The sequence below is a fragment of the Cyprinodon variegatus genome, unplaced genomic scaffold (genome assembly GCF_000732505.1).
Source record: "Cyprinodon variegatus isolate N-32 unplaced genomic scaffold, C_variegatus-1.0 Scaffold505, whole genome shotgun sequence".
NCBI lineage: Eukaryota > Metazoa > Chordata > Actinopteri > Cyprinodontiformes > Cyprinodontidae > Cyprinodon > Cyprinodon variegatus.
Window position 1 is genome coordinate 67,805 of NW_015150958.1, and position 20,821 is coordinate 88,625.

General features: G+C 36.4%; 2 protein-coding genes across 2 annotated transcripts in view; one reads left to right on the plus strand and one right to left on the minus strand.

Moving 5' to 3' along the window:
* LOC107094768 (voltage-dependent calcium channel subunit alpha-2/delta-3-like) overlaps positions 1-10,327 on the minus strand; it is a 47,362-nt gene extending 37,035 nt beyond the window's left edge. The window contains exons 1-5 of the mRNA XM_015390602.1: positions 10,076-10,327; positions 8,774-8,855; positions 6,123-6,341; positions 4,708-4,824; positions 2,508-2,567 (exon numbers count right to left, since the gene is read on the minus strand). Coding sequence (XP_015246088.1) covers positions 2,508-2,567; positions 4,708-4,824; positions 6,123-6,341; positions 8,774-8,855; positions 10,076-10,188 — 591 coding nt within the window. The 5' untranslated portion in view covers positions 10,189-10,327. The remainder of the gene's footprint in view (positions 1-2,507; positions 2,568-4,707; positions 4,825-6,122; positions 6,342-8,773; positions 8,856-10,075) is intronic.
* On the plus strand, positions 695-20,790 carry LOC107094769 (parapinopsin-like). Its single transcript, XM_015390603.1, has 5 exons — positions 695-743; positions 17,496-17,827; positions 17,913-18,241; positions 19,211-19,453; positions 20,638-20,790. The coding sequence occupies exons 2-5, from the start codon at positions 17,497-17,499 to the stop codon at positions 20,755-20,757; spliced, it is 1,023 nt and encodes a 340-aa protein (XP_015246089.1). The 5' UTR covers positions 695-743; position 17,496; the 3' UTR covers positions 20,758-20,790.
* Positions 20,791-20,821: the final 31 nt, after the last annotated feature.

Consider the following 20,821-nt stretch of genomic DNA (forward strand, 5'->3'; position numbering starts at 1 on the left):
GAAACTAATAAATAAATAAATATTGACGCCGTAGGCCTATTTTAGAAACTAAATTAATCATTTGAACAAATGAAGTGTTCATTTGCAAAAAAAAAAAAAAAAAAAAAAAAAAAGATAAAAACCATTAAAAAAAACGAGCTGAGGCATGTAATTTACTCTTTGCATGGCGCTGCTGATAAAAAGTGTGTTTTTGAAAAATCATAAAGAAAATTTATTTGATATAAATTTGTTGATGGTTTAACTATTTTGTAACCTGACAAGCCAGAATGATCATGTATAGCAATCATGTTTAAATCCCTTAAAAAAGTGTTAAATGTTTCAGAGACTGGATAAAGAAAAAATATATAGGCTAAATATATATTGTTTCAGTTTAAGTACAAAAAACGTAATATAAGAGTGTCTCTATCGTAATAGAAACCAGTAAACATTTATAAAATGCTCAGTAGGCCTATTTGAGAAGATTCACGTGTAAGTAACATTTTTAAGCGTATAATTCAAACTACTACGGCCTCTGTCCAGCACAGCACAATCAAACAGAAACAGTTCCCTTTCTGCACCGCTTTGCTGGATTCAGGTCAGATGTGACTGTCCTGACTGGAAGCAGCTGAGATAAAGGCAGCAGGCTTATCTCTCTGCGGTCGGTGAAATGACGCGTGAAAAACGCGCAGTGTCAGAGAAGGCGGCGGTCCGCTAAATGGTGCCAGAGGGAACAACATCAGGACATCAGATCATTACTACCACAGGTGCATATTGTATTTTGCTCATTATTTTTACATGGCCTGTTAGATGCAATGACAGTGTAAAGACCCTGTGCCAATAGCATAATAGGTAATAATCACATTTATATGCATTTGTTGTGTTTTTTGTCTTTGTCTTGTTTTTAAAGAAGGGATTCCAGAGTGATAAAGTTCTGCAAATATATAAAGCATTGTATTTTGCGCAGTGAAAATAGAGTTGGTTTCAGGAATGTTGTTTTTAGACTTAAAAGTAGGGGGGGAAATATTAATCTTTTTTGTTTGGGATTTATGAAAACGCTATAAAAAAAAAAGCACAATTACTGTAGGTACAGGCCTTATCAAAATAATGCATACTTATTTGAATTTTCAATCTTACTTTATGGTTTTGTGGGTTTAAACAGCAGAGGGAGCAAGTGGAGGAATGCTGGATGTATTCACACGATGTAAATGCTTCTATTAACTGCAAACTGCTGTCGTTATTTCTGTGTTGTGTTGTTTGAATGCGCTTTCCAATCTATAGCCATGGAGCTGAAACAATGCGTCGCGCAAAAAACGAGTTCCATTTATCTTTGTCCGCGACGCAGTGTGAAAAAGAGAGAGAGAGGGGTGGAGAGGGAGAGGAGGGACAGCGCTGAAATACTGCATTTCCGCTGCAGAGACGCAGACAGATCAGTGTGGATGGTGTGTAAATCCGCAATGAGAGCCGCTGAAAAATGTCCAATACACTTACAACAATGATAAAAATGTGTGGGGAAAATGGTTGGGGATCTGATTCTTTATTTTTTGTGTTTTAATGTGCGCAATATGGCTTTCAATGTTGTGCCAATGCAGACAATAAAACAAGTTGGGTTTGTTCCTTAAAGCAAATGTTCTGGTGAGCGATTGCAAATATCTTCATCTAAACTTTCTTTTGGGTGAAGCAAAAGGAAGTAGTCTGGTGTTTTCTGATATGGATGGATCTCAAGAAAATGGCACAGTGGATGTAATAATCTACTCAATATTAATTTGTAAGGTTACTCCTAAAGGAATTTATTTTATTTATTTTTTTGCTTACATTAAAAATACCCATGCCCAACTCTATTGTAGAAAGAGGTCAGAACTGCAAAACACATGTCAGTGCACAGATAGCAAAAAGCAATTGAACCATATATTCAAGGCTGAATCAAGGTCCTCCTCGCTGTTCTTCTTTTAAAACACTGTTTAAACTTCAATTTATTATTCATCATGAATTCTAAAAACAGTGTCTGTCTTTTTATGAAATTATATTTTCATGCGTAGAAAGACACCCATTTTTTTATTAAACAAGTAGGCAACTTGCCTACTCAGCACATTCTTGTACATTTAAAAAATATTTTTTTAAAGAAATTATAAATTTTCTTGAAATAAATATAGCTACATTCAGTTGATTTTAAAACAACCATATGCGCGACCTATGATCTTATCTGGTAGGATAACCTTTCATAAAGCACGCATCTTATACCCTATTAACAGCAAGGTTTTCTAGTAATGTTCTTGCACTGTGAAATACTCTAAGGTAGCCTAGAATGTCCAAATTTAAAAACTTTATAAAACCAGAAGCAGGACATTAGAACAGAACGTGCAATAATGGGTGCGTTGTTTGAAAATCCTGCAGCCTAAACCCTTTCTAATCTTAGGCGACATGGTTTAGGCCTATATATATTAAAATATTGGCCAGATTTTAATGTTTTGCCGTCTCTCTTTTTTAAGTATTTATTTTATATTCATTCTTGAAACATTCCGGAGACTCACCTGCAGGTCTGGGTTTTCTTCATGCTGATGATGCGCTTCTTCCGCAGCCTCCACCAGCCGCTGAGGAGAGGAAAAAGGCCCGTTAGTTCCTGCACATGTTACAGAAGTTTCAGAAGGCCATGACCAATCAGAACAATGATTCCTTAGAAAATATTCTAAGGAAAAATCTTTTTGAGATAATGTACAAAAACCTCTAACTTTCTTTAGAAAAGTATTTTCCTCTGAGGTGCGTCTTTTAACTTTTCCAGTTAAGAACTTCTTTCATATTAGAACTAACCTGGTTAAATTTTACATTTTAATTCTACGTTTTTATAGAGATTGGACATTTAACGGGTTTGTGAATATCATAGCTGCATAAGGAAGGATGATCGATGGATATTTAGTTGGCGTTCACCAACGCCGCTATAACCTTCAGCTGTAACACCTGGAGAGAAAAAAAAAAGGCAAATAAAAAATGTGCTTAGGTTCGGTGTTTCCGGAGGAAACCGAACATTGAAATCGTTCTCGCCTTAGGAGCCAAGCAGGTAATTAACATCTGTCACATGTGTCAAAAATAACTGCAACATAAACACAACTCAGGCTGCTGAGCCAAATTCAATTGACCTCACGCTAAAATCTTGTTTCGTCAGCAGAGAAAAGGTCAGGAAAGCTCTATGCATTACATTTTTTTTCCAGTGGAGAACGCATTTTCCTTTTAATGTAATGTAAACACTCAGATACACGATAACTTTAGAATTTGAAGTAAAATTATTACTATTATTGCTTTTCTTGTATTTATGCTTTTAATTAAATTACATAGTATTATAGTTGTTGGATGTATCAGCTTTTCTTATCTAGCAGAATCTCTTTTATTGAATTAAACGCCGTTATTTAGACCCTAATTGCAGCGACTTATCGCCCTCTTGGGATCAGGCGCAGAGAGATAAACCTTATCATTGCTCTGCAGTCCTACAGAGGTGCAGCTCTGAAATGCTCTCATGTCTTAGATAGCTGATGCAGCTCTGAACACATCATGCAACAAAACACATAGGGAGGCTTTGCTCTACAAAAAAAAGCAGTGGCTTTAAATTCTACTAATGATGAATAATTAAGCAGACCCGCATTGAAGGAGTCCCAGAAAACTCATTTAGTTTAGTCAATTTCAGAATGAGTTTGCGACAAAAATGCGATTTGTTAAATGGTACTTTAACTAATTAGCTACTTTAATCAATTCCTGTAGGTGTGTATAACAGCAGCTTAACTGCAAAATTAAACCAAATGGCAAAATAGTCCTCTAATTCAAGTATTATTTGGTAGGAAGAAAAAAATCCCAAATTAAGAAATTAAAATCTCTCTAAAAATGACTACTTTCAGGGTCTATGAACTTTTTTGATGCTCTCATTTATGACACAAGACAACTTTGTTCCAGCCCCTCTTTAAAATGTACAGGAAGAAGGTTATGGTGGACCCACCTACATGCAGGAGGAGAGCCAGAACATTTATAATAAGAAGTCTAATAAGAACAAAGTTTCAGATGAGGCAAAAGGCTGCAAAGGAATCTATAGCAAGGAGCATGACCTGTAAACAACAAAATAATCCAGCATAGAGTAGGTGAAAACAGATGTAGTGGGAGGAATAACCACTGAGTGAGGTATCAGGGATTACCCTGATGGTTGACAGTTTGAAAGTGGACATGAAGCTAAGCACAGAAATATTTATTAAAGTTTTTAAATCATATGTAAATAAATACATCCATAGTCCAGGTATAGTTACAATATTTTAAATCCAGACTAACTATGACAACCAAGGCTGGTGACAACCCAAGTTTATCCTGCCACCATGCAAAGGTGGTACTGAAGGGAGGGTACATACAGTAAGAGAGCTGCAACAACAAAACAAGCACCTGTAGTTCATTAAGTCTGTACATCAATTAATTGGAATAAAGACCTTTTTATACATCCTTAAAGGGATGCTAATGGGGATAATGTGTGTAATTACGAATTTACAACAAGATAAATGGTGTCATCAAAAGGCACAAAGTTATTTTGCGCTTATTGAGCCACTACCTCTAAGAGAAGCAACACCCCTGACCCGCCCTCTCCCTCATAGGGACAATCCCAACCCCACCTTTTGCTGTGCCACAGCTTTCAATTTTCTGCTATGCAATGAATGAATTGAAAATTGATTTCCGCAACATGTTTTTTTCTTTTTTTTAACATACCCTGGTGGCTTCCGCTTTCCTCTGGAACATTTCCTCCATCTTTACAGCCAGGTTTTTAACCAGCTTCACACCATCAATCTCCTCCACTCTGACCGACTTTTCAGGCTCTTTATATTTCTGAGAAAATAATCATAAACAAAAGTGACAGCTGGGACAGGTGGAGATATTTTGAAACGGCAGTTGACCCATTAAGGCTAATGCAGTTATTCACATTGTATTATGTTAAAAGAAAGAAAGCGATAAGATGCCTCATAGCATATCAGCACAGCATTGTTTCAATTCACTCGCTCCAGAGAGGCAGTGGCTGTTAAACAAGGATTATAAACATTGATGTATTTGCTGTCATGATGCATGCAGCCAGACATATGGGAGTGCTTGATATAACCTGCAGTTAAAAAGGACCGACTGTCTTTAAATGTTCTTAGTGATTGGCTACAAATGCAGAGTATCCCTTTCTCTTTTATTGGCTGGAGGTGGCCATGTTGGGTGGCCACTGGGAGGGGCTGTGTAGATGGGAAGGAAGGCTATGCATGGTAAGAGGGTAATTGAAATGGAGTCAAAGCACGAGAGAAAGATAATAACATGTCAAGCTCGGGCAACTCCGAGTAATGAACTACACCTAAAATAATGCTGATTGTGCCGGATGTACAGGACCTCCTATGATAAAAACAAAAGCTTGCAATGGCTCAGAGGAATATAGCATTGCATAATCCAGCATCTACCAGGCGCTCACAAAAACACTGTATTACAAAACAAAAGACTTCACATTTTCTCATTTTCTGCTTCCAATAGTGTTATCCCAAAGAGAACAGAATAAGCTCACACATTCAAAAGGAAAACAGAATGTGTGGACAAAACACACACACCAGGACATGAGGCGACAAATTACCTACTGAGAAGAATAGTGTGAATTTGCAGTGGAGCAGAACAGTTCATTTCACGCCTGTCCTCCTCACCCCAGCACCCCAAGCCCCCAGCCCCAACACCGACCCTCAGTCTCACCACCTCGCAAGCCCTTAAGTCGTCAAGTGGAGGTTAAGCTCCATCCATCAAAAACCCTGATCGTGATTATCAGTTAGAACGATAACCAATAAAGGAGCTCCAGGTGCCAGAAGAGCATAAGAGCTTCCCCAGGTTTAAAGAAATCAGGGAAATCACAATAAACTGCAAGTAATGATTTCTCTAAAGATTATCTCATTTGGTTTACAGCTCAATACTTTCTGCTGATTTGTTTGACACAGCTTTCTCCAGACATGCTTGCCTGCACAGGAACATGGGAAAAGAACTTATGTGCTCATACTAGGACGCATATGTGCATGGTAGAGGGCAGTGAATAAAATCCATGTTCCCTAAAATATGACATAATGTTAAAGTTCATACATTCAAACCAAGATCAGATACAAAAGAATTTTTACCTCAGGGCAGGAGAATCCTGGGTTTTGAGCTTGAAGACGTTTTCTAAATGCTGTTTGGACACTTTCTCCATACTTTCGAGTTTTTCGAGATGCTTCGCTTTCCTCCCAAAGACAAGCAGCTGTGATCTTGGGGTTCATTCTGCTGGTGGTCCTAATTGGGGGACTGGGCTCAGAAGAGGAGTTGGCTCCAGCTCGTGGTGCTGTAATGGACCACAGCTCCTAGAATAAATCAAATGGTGCAAAGTTGAGATTTAATGAATGGAACAGTCTGAGATGCAATTAGAATAAAAAATGAAGTTGTCATAATCTTCTATTGAAGATAACTTTGAATGTCAAGGTTACCTTAAATGTTTCTCTAAGTTTGCTGTCTACATATATAACAAAGAGTGGCCCAAAGGCATGCTGTATCTTAGATTTCAGTTCAGACAAAACTGATTGGAACACAGATGCTCATGAAGCCGTAAAGCATTGCACTACATTAAATCATGTTACATGACAACTCAGTTGTGCGTAGTACCACTGCTACTGAACAACTCTGAAAAACAAATATAGCAAACCTTTATACCTGGAACAACAGATAATTAATTTAGGACCAGTATGCTCAATTTATCTTGTAGAAGAAAAGTCCTCAACTTCAGCAAAATCAAGTTATTTTTAATTTGAACACAATGTTAGGTTCATTTATTGCTCAGTGATGTGTATATTTCTTTTTCACAATCTACAAATTACATGTATTCTAATCTACATAATAGGGATTTTATAATTGATTAGTCAACTAAAATGTTACAGATACAAATTTATAACATGTTTGTGTAAATGTTTGTATCAGTGGCTTTTTACATGTAACCATTTTTAAACTGGAAAACTTTGAAAACAATTTGTTACTTTAGTAGTTTCAACCCTACAATTAGATGTATAAATTTGAGGAATTAAACTAAAAGCTAAAGTATTAGGTTGATAGCATCTAAAACACATATTATTGTCACGCTGTAGCTATGTGGGTATTTAGAAAGCAAATATGATATTTGACTATAAGAACCAAGCAAAATGAGCCATTGCTTTGTCTTTCATATTCAGGGCACCTACAAAAAAGGCTTTACCTCTCACCCAAAACCTAGATCAAAACATTGCATATTTGTTTATCAAGTATAACGAGGTTTCCAGAAAAGCTACTATGAAACATCAGTTATAATTAAAATTTTGTCAGGATTTAAAACTAGCTGTTATAATTCATCCCTGTAAATGCAACAAAGGTTTTTAATGTTGTTATCTATAATTTCCCTGAAAAAGATGTTCTCTAAAATCCTTATTATATCATCCAATCAATGATGACGAGGAGCTGTGTGTTGGGTTTTGTAGAAAGGAGCAAACACATTAAAAAATCACTGTACAATATTCACTACAACACATTAATATCAATAGCACATGTTATTTTTCTCTTAATCAAACTTCATTCTTACTTTGTTTTTCACCTAATTTATATAAAATAAGTTAAAATCTGGAATAAGCTGGTCAAAAAAAAAATATTCACAATGCTTCTTTGCATCAAGCTAAAATTAAATTGATACAGCTCAACCAATTGCAATGGATGGGCTGGTTACCAAGGGACTGTCACAATAAAAACTGTTTCTAGATTCATTAAAAACAGTTTAACCTTATTAAAAGTTAGTAAAACAAAAAACAAAAAATTTTAATTTGTTTTTGTGTTTCATTTAAGTTAGTATATCTCCTCTTGTTGAACCTTTCATGCAAAAGCAGTCTAAGTGCAAACACCCAAAGGGGGATCTTTAGATTTGATTTTTAGGCTAACATTTTCCAATTTATTGGTGTTATTTTATTTTCTGTTGACTGTGTGTAAACTGAGGCTATGCACACTTTTGGAAAAGACATTTCAATGACTCACTATTTTTGAACTGAGCAAAATCACGTAACCCTGGATTTTTCTTTTCATTTACGATATACTACATATATACTGAAAAGGTAGGTAGTGGTTGAGCACAAAAGGGACTGCTTGCTGTGTCAGTAAAGGTTTTAGGGTTTTAGGTGGATGTTTAGTTGTAAAAGTAGCCAAATACCCTTTCAGTGTTGCAGTTATTCAGCACACAGAGGTTCTCCTCCAGCTGTTCATTGCACCTTCTTTCATCCAATCCAAGTGAAGTGAATAGAACAGTTTGCAATTCATCATCCTAACCTTACTATGATTTCCCTTTTAAACTTGAACCCACCTCTGCCATCAAGCGGTCGCAAAGCTAATCTGCATCTCTCTTCTCCCACTTATTCCACCTCTTTTTCATCATTTATTCCCTTTCCCACACAGTCGTTCAGCTCACCACCTTCACATCCGAGGCCTAAGGCTCTCCAGTCGGTAGAGTTTACAGGAGAGAGGAGATGAGTGGGGGAAGCTGAGCTGCGGTTAATGGGCCACGTCAAGCACAAACACACATGAACTAAAAGACACACTGACACACACTCCCATGGCACTCCAAACACACCTGAGTCTCCGCTAAATTAAGGTCTCTACGTTTAGCTGAGACACTCAAATATTCTTGCAGCTATCAGAAGACAAATACATGACAACATAAGTGAATGCTTCCTTATCAACCATCAGGCAAATGAGGAAATTCATTTGGGTTCATAGAAATTAAACATACCTTTTGTAAAAGCTGGGATCCAGAATATTTTGCAGAAATTGATTTAATTTCTCCCCCAAAAGCAGAGGCCCAAAGCTTTACGCTGCCAAAAAAGTGAAAGACAATATGGTTAATCGACAAAGACTTACCAAATTACATCGGCAAAACAACATGAAAAGAGCTACGTTTGTGTATTAAACATGCATATAATGATGAGGTAACTTAACCAAGAGTTCATCCTTTCATCTGCAACTGTTGATCTTTATCTGTACTAGATTTCATTGGGTTGTCAAAACATTTAGATGAAAATGTCACCATAAAAATTCACCTTTTATGTACTTGTTCATAGTTTTATCAAATGTTACTGACTTTTTTGTGAAACAACCTGTACCTGTGCAGAAACAATATTCCACATACTTAGATCTTTTCCATTTTAGACACCAACTACAAAGAAAGAAAAAAGGATGTAGAAATGCAGTATGTGTACTTGCAGCTTTGTTAATGTAGGATTATAAATAAATTATAAAGTGTTTCCTATTATTTAAAAGGTTTCTCAAAGAGAAAGAAAATACTCTCTTTATCTTTTTTTATCATTGTTACAAATATTGTTATTCGTCACAAATTTCAATCTAAAGTTATGCATTTCATGTGAAACCTAGGGGGGAGGAAATTGGTTTAATTGTTGTTAAAGGCATATAATGCAGTTTTTAATCCCCTGATCTGAAAAGAAAACACTAATTCCCTAAAGAATACTAGACAAAAAAAAAAAAAAAAAAAATATATATATATATATATATATATATATATATATATATAAAATTGAAATTGAAATATGTATTTGAATTAACGGTGGCTTCAAAAAGTTGATCCTAAAAAGTGAAAATAATGCAATGATAAGATTTATTTATTTTTTTTTTAAGACTATGCTCGTTATGTACTTTTTGATAAATAATAATCTCTGAATTGTGATTTCCTTTAAGAAAAAAAGCACTTTTTGTTGCGTCTTCTTTTTTAAGACACATAAGGAAACAAAATGTTAAGACATTTATGTAATGATTCTTTTAAATTAAGCAAATGTAAAGCTGAGGTAAGTCTTAAGAAGCTTTACAACAAAACAAGCAGTAGTTATTTTTCTGTAAAAAATTTAGTGTAGTTGTTTTCTCAATTTGATAATTTTGTAAATTTTTTCAAATTATACCAGGTGCAAAAGAAATAAGATGAAATTAGAGTGGTATTTTTCAGTCCTCTTTGCAAAATGTTTAGTAAACTAAACAAAAAATAAATAAATAAATGAAACAAAACATCCACCTAATTGTCACTCACACTGAGAGAGGAATCCCTTGCTGGGACCCCGCCACTGGTGCCACATTCCAGTCGATGGAGGTCCAGAGCAGAAGGAATGTGTGCAAGATCTGGATCCCGCAGATTCCCTCCATTTCCAGTTCTCTGGAATATATCTGCACAACAAAAACCCAATGCAAGCACGTTGCAGCTCAATCCCCCCTACAGTGCAACTTCTCCCCCTTCTGTTTCCACTGCCAACCCGTCCTCAGCCCTACTACCGTATCAGAGTGTGAGAGAGCAAGAGAGAGAGCATCATCCTCCAGCGTGTTTCTCCATCTTTTCCTCCCCCCTTCCCTCCCCATTCAGCTCATGGTGCAGGAATTACAGAGCTCCTCTCTTTGTTTGCAGCTCAATAGCTCTGGGAAGCAGATTATTGTTTGTTAGGGACAATGCATGAGATTATTTCATTTCTAATGCAAATAAAAAATTGTGCATGGTTATATCAGTCATTGAGTTGCAGGGGGTAAAAATAAGTTGGTTACATTTTTGCACCCCTGCTCTCACAAAAACATCACTGTTATAAAATGTATGCATGTGGTTGCTCTAACATTATTGTAACTTAAATGTTAGACTTTTAAATTGATTATATAGCTGCATCAAAGAGAATTTCCTGCCAGGAAAGCACCTTTTCTATTAGACCTTAAACTATGCTAAATATTGCTATTTTAGTTGAGGAAACAGCTCCTGGGGTATAAATATAGTTTGAAGATAAACTTAAAACTGGCAAACATATTGGATTGATGGTAATTTAGCTCTGTATAAAAGTCTCTGCGGGAGTTAATGGAGCTGCAGATATCTAGTGAGGGCTCCAGCTCTGCTGCAAAAAAGGGAGAGATAGAGAGAGGGAGAAAAAAGGAGTTACAAACAGTGGCACCACTAGGGGGGGGGCTGGGGGGGCAATGTATGGGCAGGAAGCATTTTAATGGGTAGAAAATATTTACAGGTGTTTGTATAATTAGGCATGCAATTTCTTGTATGGTAGAATACCGTTTTTTTGGTATTTACATTATAGTGCCTCCTTTTTAGAATGTCACAGCAACTGTAGGCCCACATTTAGAAAAGTTACAGTAGTTAAAATAATTAGAAATGTGTTTTTTGAGGGAATTAAAAAATTATCTGATAGGGAGCAGCTGTAGACAGATGTTCCTAGAAGGATCTAAGGGAAAGGAGACTGGCAAAAGTGGGCAACAGAGAGTAACTCAAAAAATACAACACCGCCTAAATGTGGCACAATATGGAAAAGAAAACGATGAACAAGAAAACACAGAATAACAAATCAAAGTGGAACTGAAAACTTAAAAAGAAACTCCAACAGAAATCCACATAGGGCACAATCATGACGACTACAAGTTCTGCAAGAATACCAAAACCTAATAACAACACACACACAAAAAAACAATGTGTTTCATTAGTGTAGGACAGCCTTTCTCATTTATTGCCCTCAAAGTCTGGTGGCCTGCACACTTTAGATGTCTCTCTCTTTTCATCGCCTGAATCAAATAGCTGAATTACCTCTTCAGAATGCAATCAAGTTCTTCAGAGTCCTGCTAATGATACAATTATTTAACTCAGGTGTGTTGAAGCAGAGAGACATCAAAAATGTTCAAAGACAACAACCCTCAGGGACCGTTACGGTGGAAGCCTGATGTAGGGTATTGTTTAACATTTAGAAATATAATATCGAAATTATGAAATGAAGTTTGAATGGTGTTTAGATTTACTAAGACTCAACAGTAACTAAAAAGAAACAACTCCCATGGAAGACAGATAAGACTTCTTGTGAGAAAGGACGGAGATTTACATTATCGATGTGCATTCTTCCGTGATTGGCTGAAGTCTTAATTAATCACTGCGCATTGTTAACCAAAAGCAACCTCTCTGTGCCGATCCAGGCGCTGCTGGTGCTGCACTGCAGAGTTGAGACTCCTCATGTATGAAAACAGTTTCAGTGTCCCATTATTCAATCATACCGGAAGATGTCCCCATCGTCCTGCACTGTAAACGTTGATTATAAGGCGATAATCACGTCGGGGCATCAAACGGGTTGACGCAGTGCCTCCTATTCCTCCTTCCGTACACACTCCACCGCCTTCACCCTCCATAGGAACCTTGTTTCCACTTGAGGCTTTTATTAGACTCGTAATTGCATCGTACATCAAAGTTGTGAGGGGGCTCGTTGCTGCCTGTTACATGCCGATAAGGCACCTACATGTTGGATGACGGACAATATCATCCAATGTATTCTCTGACCGGCGGCCTGCGCACCACACTGACTCCTAAAATGTTTTAATTAACCAAAACCCATCACATAAAAACACCCCAGTCACATCACTGAGGAGAGTGTGCTGGTATTATTGGACCTGCTGTAGATAAGACTGATTGGACAGTCATAGCTATGTGTCCTTGAGCAAACCAAGCAACTGACTCACAGGGGTGGCTGCTTTATTTGTCTATAGAGGCTTTAATCGACACTTAATGCTGAACACAATCTTACTTTCTGAAATTTACTGTTAAATAAGCTTCCTTGCAGAGCAGTTAGGTGAAATCTCATTTTTAAGTCTTAGACAGCTTTGAAATTGCTGCCCAAATTAACTCACTTCTTAAGTAAAACCTAACAAATGTATTTGTTGAATTCATGTCCCAGTCAGGTTTACCATTAACTGAGTTTAAGGTGGTCTTGCAATTATGTACAGTAGACTTCCGCTAGGTATCAAGGTTGGGAAATAAACATGAGCTGTCCATGGTGCTGAATGCACTGCCATCCGTTCCAGTGAAGTAGACTTCCTTTAGGTATCCAGGTTGGGAAATATACATGAGCTGTCCATGGTGCTGAATGCACTGCCATCCGTTCCAGTGAATACACAATTCTGACTTAAGCTGAACGGAACAGCTTAATTCACTCACGATTCAGGCAAGGAAGCAATGTCAATTTTTTTTAAATTATTTTGTGCTTTTAACTTTTAAAGTATTTTTGAGTAGAATGATATTTAATAGTGGGATTTTTTTTTTAACTCTGACAGCGACAAAACAATTTGACAGATGTGCAAAACACCAAATCACATAAAAGAACAAAGTTATATAAGTTAAAGTGTACAGACATGAAATAGAAAAGAAAAACAAATGGTTGTTCACAATTAATAGAAGAGCTGTGGAAAACATGTCTGGGAAAATGGCACTAGCCAAAAACATACAGATTCAAAACTTCAAAGAATGGTATGCATGGAAAAAAAATAAAAAAATTCATTCTGCCCATAGAAAGTCTCCATTTATACTTACAGTTATGTTAAAAAAAAAAAAAAAAACATATTCACCAGAATATATACTGTAGAACTAACTACATCATGTTTTAGGTGACCATTAAAAAAACAACTTCAATTAAATAGTTTCTTAATAAAAGCTTTGGGTCTCTTTGAGCTCTTTTAGGGAACTGTTACTGCAGCAATAATATAACCTGTTCTTTCAGAGGATGTTGCTTATCTTATAGATAACAACTATAACTCTAATAACCTTTATGAAAGACCTAAGGGAGGGGTATCTATCCCATTCATTAGTTTTCTAAGTATGCAAAATTTAAAATCTATAGAGTTGCTTCCAGTGGAATATGTTGTTCTCTATCTGTACTCCAATGCCCATTTTACTTAAAGCCAGTTGGTAAATAGTTATCTGTGAAGCTTAGCTTATGGGATCAAGTCCTTCAGTAACCAGCAGTTGTCCCTAGGCAGGTATGTTGTAGAGTAAAACAAAGGTCCTACCTCTTATCAAGAGGAATCCTCCTGAAGAATAAGGCTTATCAAGCAGTGACCTGCAGTGACCAGGAAGGATTGAGAAGACTGTAGGCCAACATGTTAAAATGCACAAGCCCTAATATTGAAAAGTTTATATAAGAAAAAATGTAAACCAATTCATAAGCAATCAATTGCTCTGTCTAGAAAGGAAAACTCAGAAGCACCTTATCTAAGTAAGCTAACTAAGTACAGTAACTTTTGAAATGTGAATTTATTCTTGGTGATTTTTTAGTATATATATATATAATTGTTTTAATTCAGTTTTGGTTTAATTTTTGTCATTTAACAGTTTAGATGGTTGAGATATTTTTAAGATTAATATCAAACTTACATGCTCTATTGATGCTGGTGGTAAAATCATATCAATAAAGTTACAGGTACAATTTACAGCTGTGCTTGAAATTTTACATAGCATTACATACCATTAAAAAAAAAGATCAATTCACTCAAGTAATTTAGATAACACAAATGGAAAAAAGCAATAATAAATGAAAATGTACTAAATTATAATTTTGTAAAATAGAATATTGATTTTGAATTGTTATTTTAAACCAAAAAAAATTTAAAACAGAAACTGTCCTATTAACAAAATAAAGTGCCTCAATGATAGTAATAATGAACCAACATACAGTACCTGCAAAAGTCTTACTGAACTTTTGCAGAACATTACAGAAAACACCTGATTTCAGTGACTGCTTCAACAATGCTATACACACACACACACACTCCAACACACAGACATATATAGGTGTGTGTGTCTGTGTGTGAATTCCATGACTGGATTGGAAAAACAACTTTATTTTGTAATTAAAGCAAAGCCTTATGATGAGAGGCAGACAGTATTCAACCATTAACCTGTGTTGAACCTTCACAGCTATAATCCGCGTCTTGACTTGATTAAACATAAACCTCTTAGAAGGTGAAACTTCGGACACCTCTTGTCCAGCTCTCTTGTTAAATCTGTTGGCTTAGCCTCACCTCATTTCTTCAGCAGTCAAGGATTACTCCACTCAGGCCCCTTTTTGCCTGTTGTAGGTAACATGATGGAGTTATATGCTAGTACTCCAACATGACACAAATCTGACACTGATGTACAGACAGGTGTGACGGGGAGGGATTCTCAGAGCTTTAGAGTCTAAATATAATACATGCAGTCACTTGCAGAGTATGTTTGGTAATTGTTTTGGTAAATACTTATTTATAGCATAGCCCTATGGGTCTAAAATGGAGCAGTGCATTGTGTAAATAGACCCATGGCTTGTTACTTCAGCAGCTCAGAAATTCCAGGATGTTTACTTTGTTTTTCGAGCTGGAGCAAAAAATAAGAAGATTTGCATTAAAGAAAAACTTTAGGTTGTGTAGACCTATTATTGATTACTAGTGTAATCCAAATGTAAGGAAATAAATAACACATATCATCTTAAAGTGAAAAGCAAAGCAACTTTTGCATTGACAAATATTTTTTGTGTCATTAGATTTATTCACTTTCCTTTATGTCTATAATTCAGCAATTGTTTACTGCCTACACCTGTTTTATTGTTATCTACTGAGCCCATTCTGTACAGGCATATACCTAAAGTTATCTTCTGAGCACTTACATGTCTATAAGTACTCAGTGGATAACACTGCATAGGTAGTTACATTTCAAGTGATCAGATTAATTTTTATACAGTTTTAGCTTTTAAATATCTTTTATTGAAATACAAAAAATGGGATTTCAAAAGGTGATGTTCCTGTATTTTCTGTTTATTATTATTGGCTCTTTTTTTTGTTCTGATCTTGCTAATTTTAACTTTAAAAAATTATTTTATAGCTTTATTCAGAATACATAAACCAGATCACAAAAACCTAAACCTTTCAAACATCAGGTAGTTTAGATACATCCTGTAGTCAATTTTGTGTACCTTCGTTATGCTGTTTTTAGCAGTTTATACAAACTATATATTTATACAGATTTATTATTTTAATGCCTTCTTCTGTTTGTACGAAAGTATTTCCTTTACTTCAATCTATAAAGACGGAAACAAATTAAATTCTATATATTATAAACAGATTAATGTTTGAAATCTCTTTTCAACAATACAAGGTAGTTTTTATCAATACTACTGCTGTCTCAGTATAAGCATCTAAACATTTAGATGAAATTCCAGGATAACTGGATTTCTCTCAGTTTTGTAATTTTAACTGGTCCCTGTTCATTTTTTTGGATAAGGGTGAATAACTGCAAACTTAAATTTAATTTAACTTTTACCTTTGCATTTAACCCATCTCTATGAGAGCAGTGGACAGGATGAAGCACCCTGTATCTGGGACTAGGGGTTCTGCTCAGGCACATAGAGTGGTAGGCTGTGGGGTCTAAACCGGTTACTTGCAGTCTTCTCAATACAGGCACTCTTCTCCAACCCCAAAGCCACAAGTCCCCCACCTCTCCCACTGGGAAGAGTTCAAAATTGTTCCATCAAGTGTTATTTGTTTATAAGTGACTTACAAATAAAGAAAATATAAATGTATTGAGGTTTGGCATAAAACAAAGCAGTAAAAAAAGTGGCATAACCCACAACACTCTGATGTTGTGGAGATGTTTCTATTTGAAAGGTTTTTGGAATCTGCATTACATTGAATTGCAAGCAATATTTCAGCAAAAATAATGTTGCAAAGCAGATGATGAAACAGCACAAAACTAGTTCTGCTTACCTTAAACCTCCATGAGCTTAGGGATACAAGAAAGAAAGAGGTGGTCAGTTGTCTTTCTTTCTGTAAACTTCAACCTTTACCATTTGTATGGAAGACTACCAAGTACTGTCCTATTATGTTGCAAAAGGTATTATTGGCAGCATGTCAGTAGAAGTAGCACAAGGAATGTTTTAAAAGACAAAGAAATTGAATTGAATTGAATTTTCCAGTGTGAAATTATGCTACTGTAATGAAACATTATTAAGAAAGGGCTATCTATTGTTTGTTTGTTTTTTCTTTAGATTCCTTCCACTAACCTGTCCAAACAGGTTAAGTTTGAAAGCTGTCACACAAGTAGAGTTCTTTCAAGGCCATGCTTCATTCACACTGCAGTAGCTTTCTAAGATTTTAAGAATTTCTTTAAAGCACTACTCAAAAAAACACATAACGTAACAAGCGATATATTATTACACTTTTAACTGATCCTTAGCTTTCATAGGTATTGAAAAGACTGAAATATTTGTATAGTATGGAAGAACAATAACGAAACAAAAACAACAACCACAAAAAAAACAAAAAAACTGATAAAAAAAAAAACAAATCAAACTTCCCAAACTTGTGTCAGGAGCAATAAAGCTTTTTTGCACCACATTGTTTTACTTAAGTGGACTGCTGACGCTGTGAGCAGTTTGCTGGCATAGCGCCAACCATGGAGCGATGCCTATCCTATTTAAACCCCTCCTGCAATCAAGCAAAAGGTGAGGGATCACGGATAATCATTGCGAGGAATTACTCTTCCTTAATTCCGGACTCTAAGGATTTATTCCAACTGTCTTATCTTGGTCATCTCACTCAGGCAGAGCATTACTAAAGGTCTGGAGACTCCAACTTGTGAAAGAATCCTAGGACAGGACCCATTTTATCCTTTTCTTTTTTTTCAGCATGCAGCTCCCTGAACTTTTACAAAATGCTTCATTCTACACTGGTCCACAGAATGAGCCCCCTTTGTCACGGGCTGGCTTCATCGTGCTCTCCATCATCATGGCCTTTTTTACAATTCCTGCCATTGTGCTGAATGCTACAGTGATCATCGTGTCCCTCATGAACAAGCAGCTGAGGCAGCCACTCAACTACGCTCTGGTAAACATGGCTGTAGCTGACCTGGGCACAGCAATGACCGGGGGGGTGCTGTCCGTGATCAACAACGCCCAGGGGTACTTCTCCCTGGGCAGGACAGGCTGTGTGATGGAAGGCTTTGCAGTGTCCTTGTGTGGTGAGTCACAGCAGTGGAACATAATAGGAACTGCTAACTTTATTCTACTAGTTACACCAACTTTTTTCCTTCTACATTCATGCAGGAATCACATCATTGTGCTCGGTGGCTCTGATTGCAATTGAGAGGATGTTTGTGGTGTGCAAGCCTCTTGGACCGATAACCTTTCAGAAGAGGCATGCTGTTGGAGGTATAGTCTTGTCCTGGCTGTGGTCTTTTACTTGGAACTTGCCCCCACTCGTTGGATGGGGCAAATATGAGTTAGAGGGCGTTGGGACGTCCTGCGCACCAGACTGGCACAACACAGACCCCAACAACGTCTCCTACATCATTGCTTACTTTGCTGTGTGTTTTGCTTTTCCTTTCACTCTCATCCTGATCTCTTATGCAAAACTTCTGTGGACATTGCACCAGGTGAGACATTTTGAATCACAAAAACATTTAATTGTATTTAAGTTTAAAATCTTTTTATTTTATGTTTTAATGCCTCATTTACTTAAGAACTTTGGTGGAGAAGGCTTATATCTATTTAAGAGATTTATAGGGAAAAATAATGATTATCTTGCTCAGTAAAGGTATGAACTAAAGAAAAAAATAATGCATCACTGGCTTATGACAAAGTAGTTATGGGATAGCAACTGAGTAAATGCATAAGATTTATTTTACAATAATCTGTCAATTATGAATGTCTTCATAATGGTTTGTAGCTGGTGATTTTTTGGGGGTCGAACAGATAATCTGGGGTGGCCAAACAAATCTCTTATTAGAACTTTCAGAATGTTATTGTGCTCAAGAATCTCTCTCAATTTTAACTTCTGATTGATAACAAATTTTTAATAAATTATGCTATGAATTTTTAGAGTGTACTGCCAGACATTTTGAAGTCTGACAGATATGAATTCCTTTTGTTGCAGGATAATAAAAAAATTTTTGAAAATAAATTGGTACTGGTTGCAGAAGAAGCAGTTGATGAGCTTGCAATTGTGGTATTTTCAGTTTCCTGCTTTTAAACCTAATATGGCCATGGCTCTAATAATATACCATAAATGATAATCAATCTACTGTGCCTCTCGCCCGTAGTCAGCTGGAGATAGGCACCAGCACCCCTTGCGACCCCACTTGGAATAAGCTTGACAGAAAATTGATGAATGGACTAATGATAATCAATCTTAAAATCAAGGCTTTGCCTTTCATGACATATAATCAAAGAAGTTTCAAACATCTTTATTCTTACCTTCTATAAGTTGAGGATCAATCTCCCACTCCTGATCAAAAATTTGTAGGATTTAATTATAATAAAGATGACACTTCACAGTTCAAGGTCTGCGTTTAATGAGCTTCCTGTTGTCAGACACTTCTCATTTCTGACATTCTGCTTTACAGGTTTCAAAGATGACCTGTGTGGAAGGAGGAGCAGTTGCTAAAGGGGAAATGAAGGTGGCATGCATGGTGATACTGATGGTTCTGTCATTTCTGATCAGCTGGCTGCCTTATGCCAGCCTGGCCATGTTTGTAGTCTGCAGACCAGAAGCAAAGATTCATCCGCTGGTGGGAACAGTGCCAGTTTACTTGGCCAAGAGCAGCACTGCTTACAATCCCATCATCTATATCCTACTTAATAAACAGGTACTTAAACTATGCTTTAATTATAGAAGAGATTATAAATAGATTGTAAATCAGAGGCCAGTTTCAAAAAGCAGGTTTACTGAAAACTCAAAACTTTTTAGACTTGAAATCTGGGAAACTCAGAATTTTCGGTTTCACTAAGAGACTTTACACAACCTCTGTCTCTGTTGCTGTAGTAACATTCTCCTCAGAGTTAACCTAGTCGGGAGCAGATTTTCCTCAATAAACTCAGAGTGTCTTCTGTCTCTTCCCTCATTTAAGCCAATCATATTGTTTTATTTGCTGATCCAGTCAGGAGAGTTTGTTGTAGTTTTGTACAAACATAGCATGTCCTATTGAATAGGAGGCATTCATTCACAGAGCTTTAGATATCCTCCTTTTAATATTCAAAGAATTATCTTTATAAGTGCAAATGTTTCACCTCACAATCATCACAAACATCCACAACCTTATCCATCTTCACATTTGCAGCATTACAGACTTCTTCAACAGGTATTTAGAGAGACAGCAGGCACAGAACCCCATGAGATGATGCACAGGTCCTACTTTACCTGTTACATTTGTATACTTCATCTTCACCTGCTGAAAGATGCACTTCTCCCCCATGAGAATGTAAAATAAGTACAATACAATACATTGATCCACTAGCATTCGGACAGTAAACTAGAATTCTAGTTTATAATCAGGAAAAAGGAACTTCCTGTCGCTTGTTGTACCAGTAACTAGTCAAATAGGTTCTTAACTGATAATCGCCTTTTCATAGTTGTTACATATATGGTCAACTTTGAGTGGACCTACTCAGTGTTGATTAAACTAACTCCCTGCAGCTTTTATGAAACCAAAAACACAGAGTTCCCAACCTTTGGCTACATCAATTCAGACTTGAGGATTTCCATCTGAGATTGTTAAACCTGCTTATTGAAATAGGGCTTGGGTAAAATTACCTCTGCTCTTTTGTAATCATAACAGCCCCATCTAGTGGTGGTAATGCACATAACACAGATATCCTGCTATAGAAATTATTTAAAATTTGTATATACAACAATGAAGTTTTGTTAGTGTTGAAAATTTTACCCAATCAACTATTAAGAAGAATTGAAAAGGATTTCCATCGCTTTTGTTCGCTAACAAACCACAGTGACAGATCTTGCATGTTTAATAAGCTCTGTATTTCTGTTTTTTAGTTCCGTAAGTATGCAGTTCCCTTCCTGCTATGTGGCAAGAGTTTTGACGATGAAGATGAGGCATCGGAGGCAGTGACTACTGTGGAGACAATAACTACAAATAAAGTGGCTCCCAGTTGAAATGTAAAATTCATTTATAACCAGAAATGTATATGAAGCACAATAAAAAAGTTTCTCCTTGTTT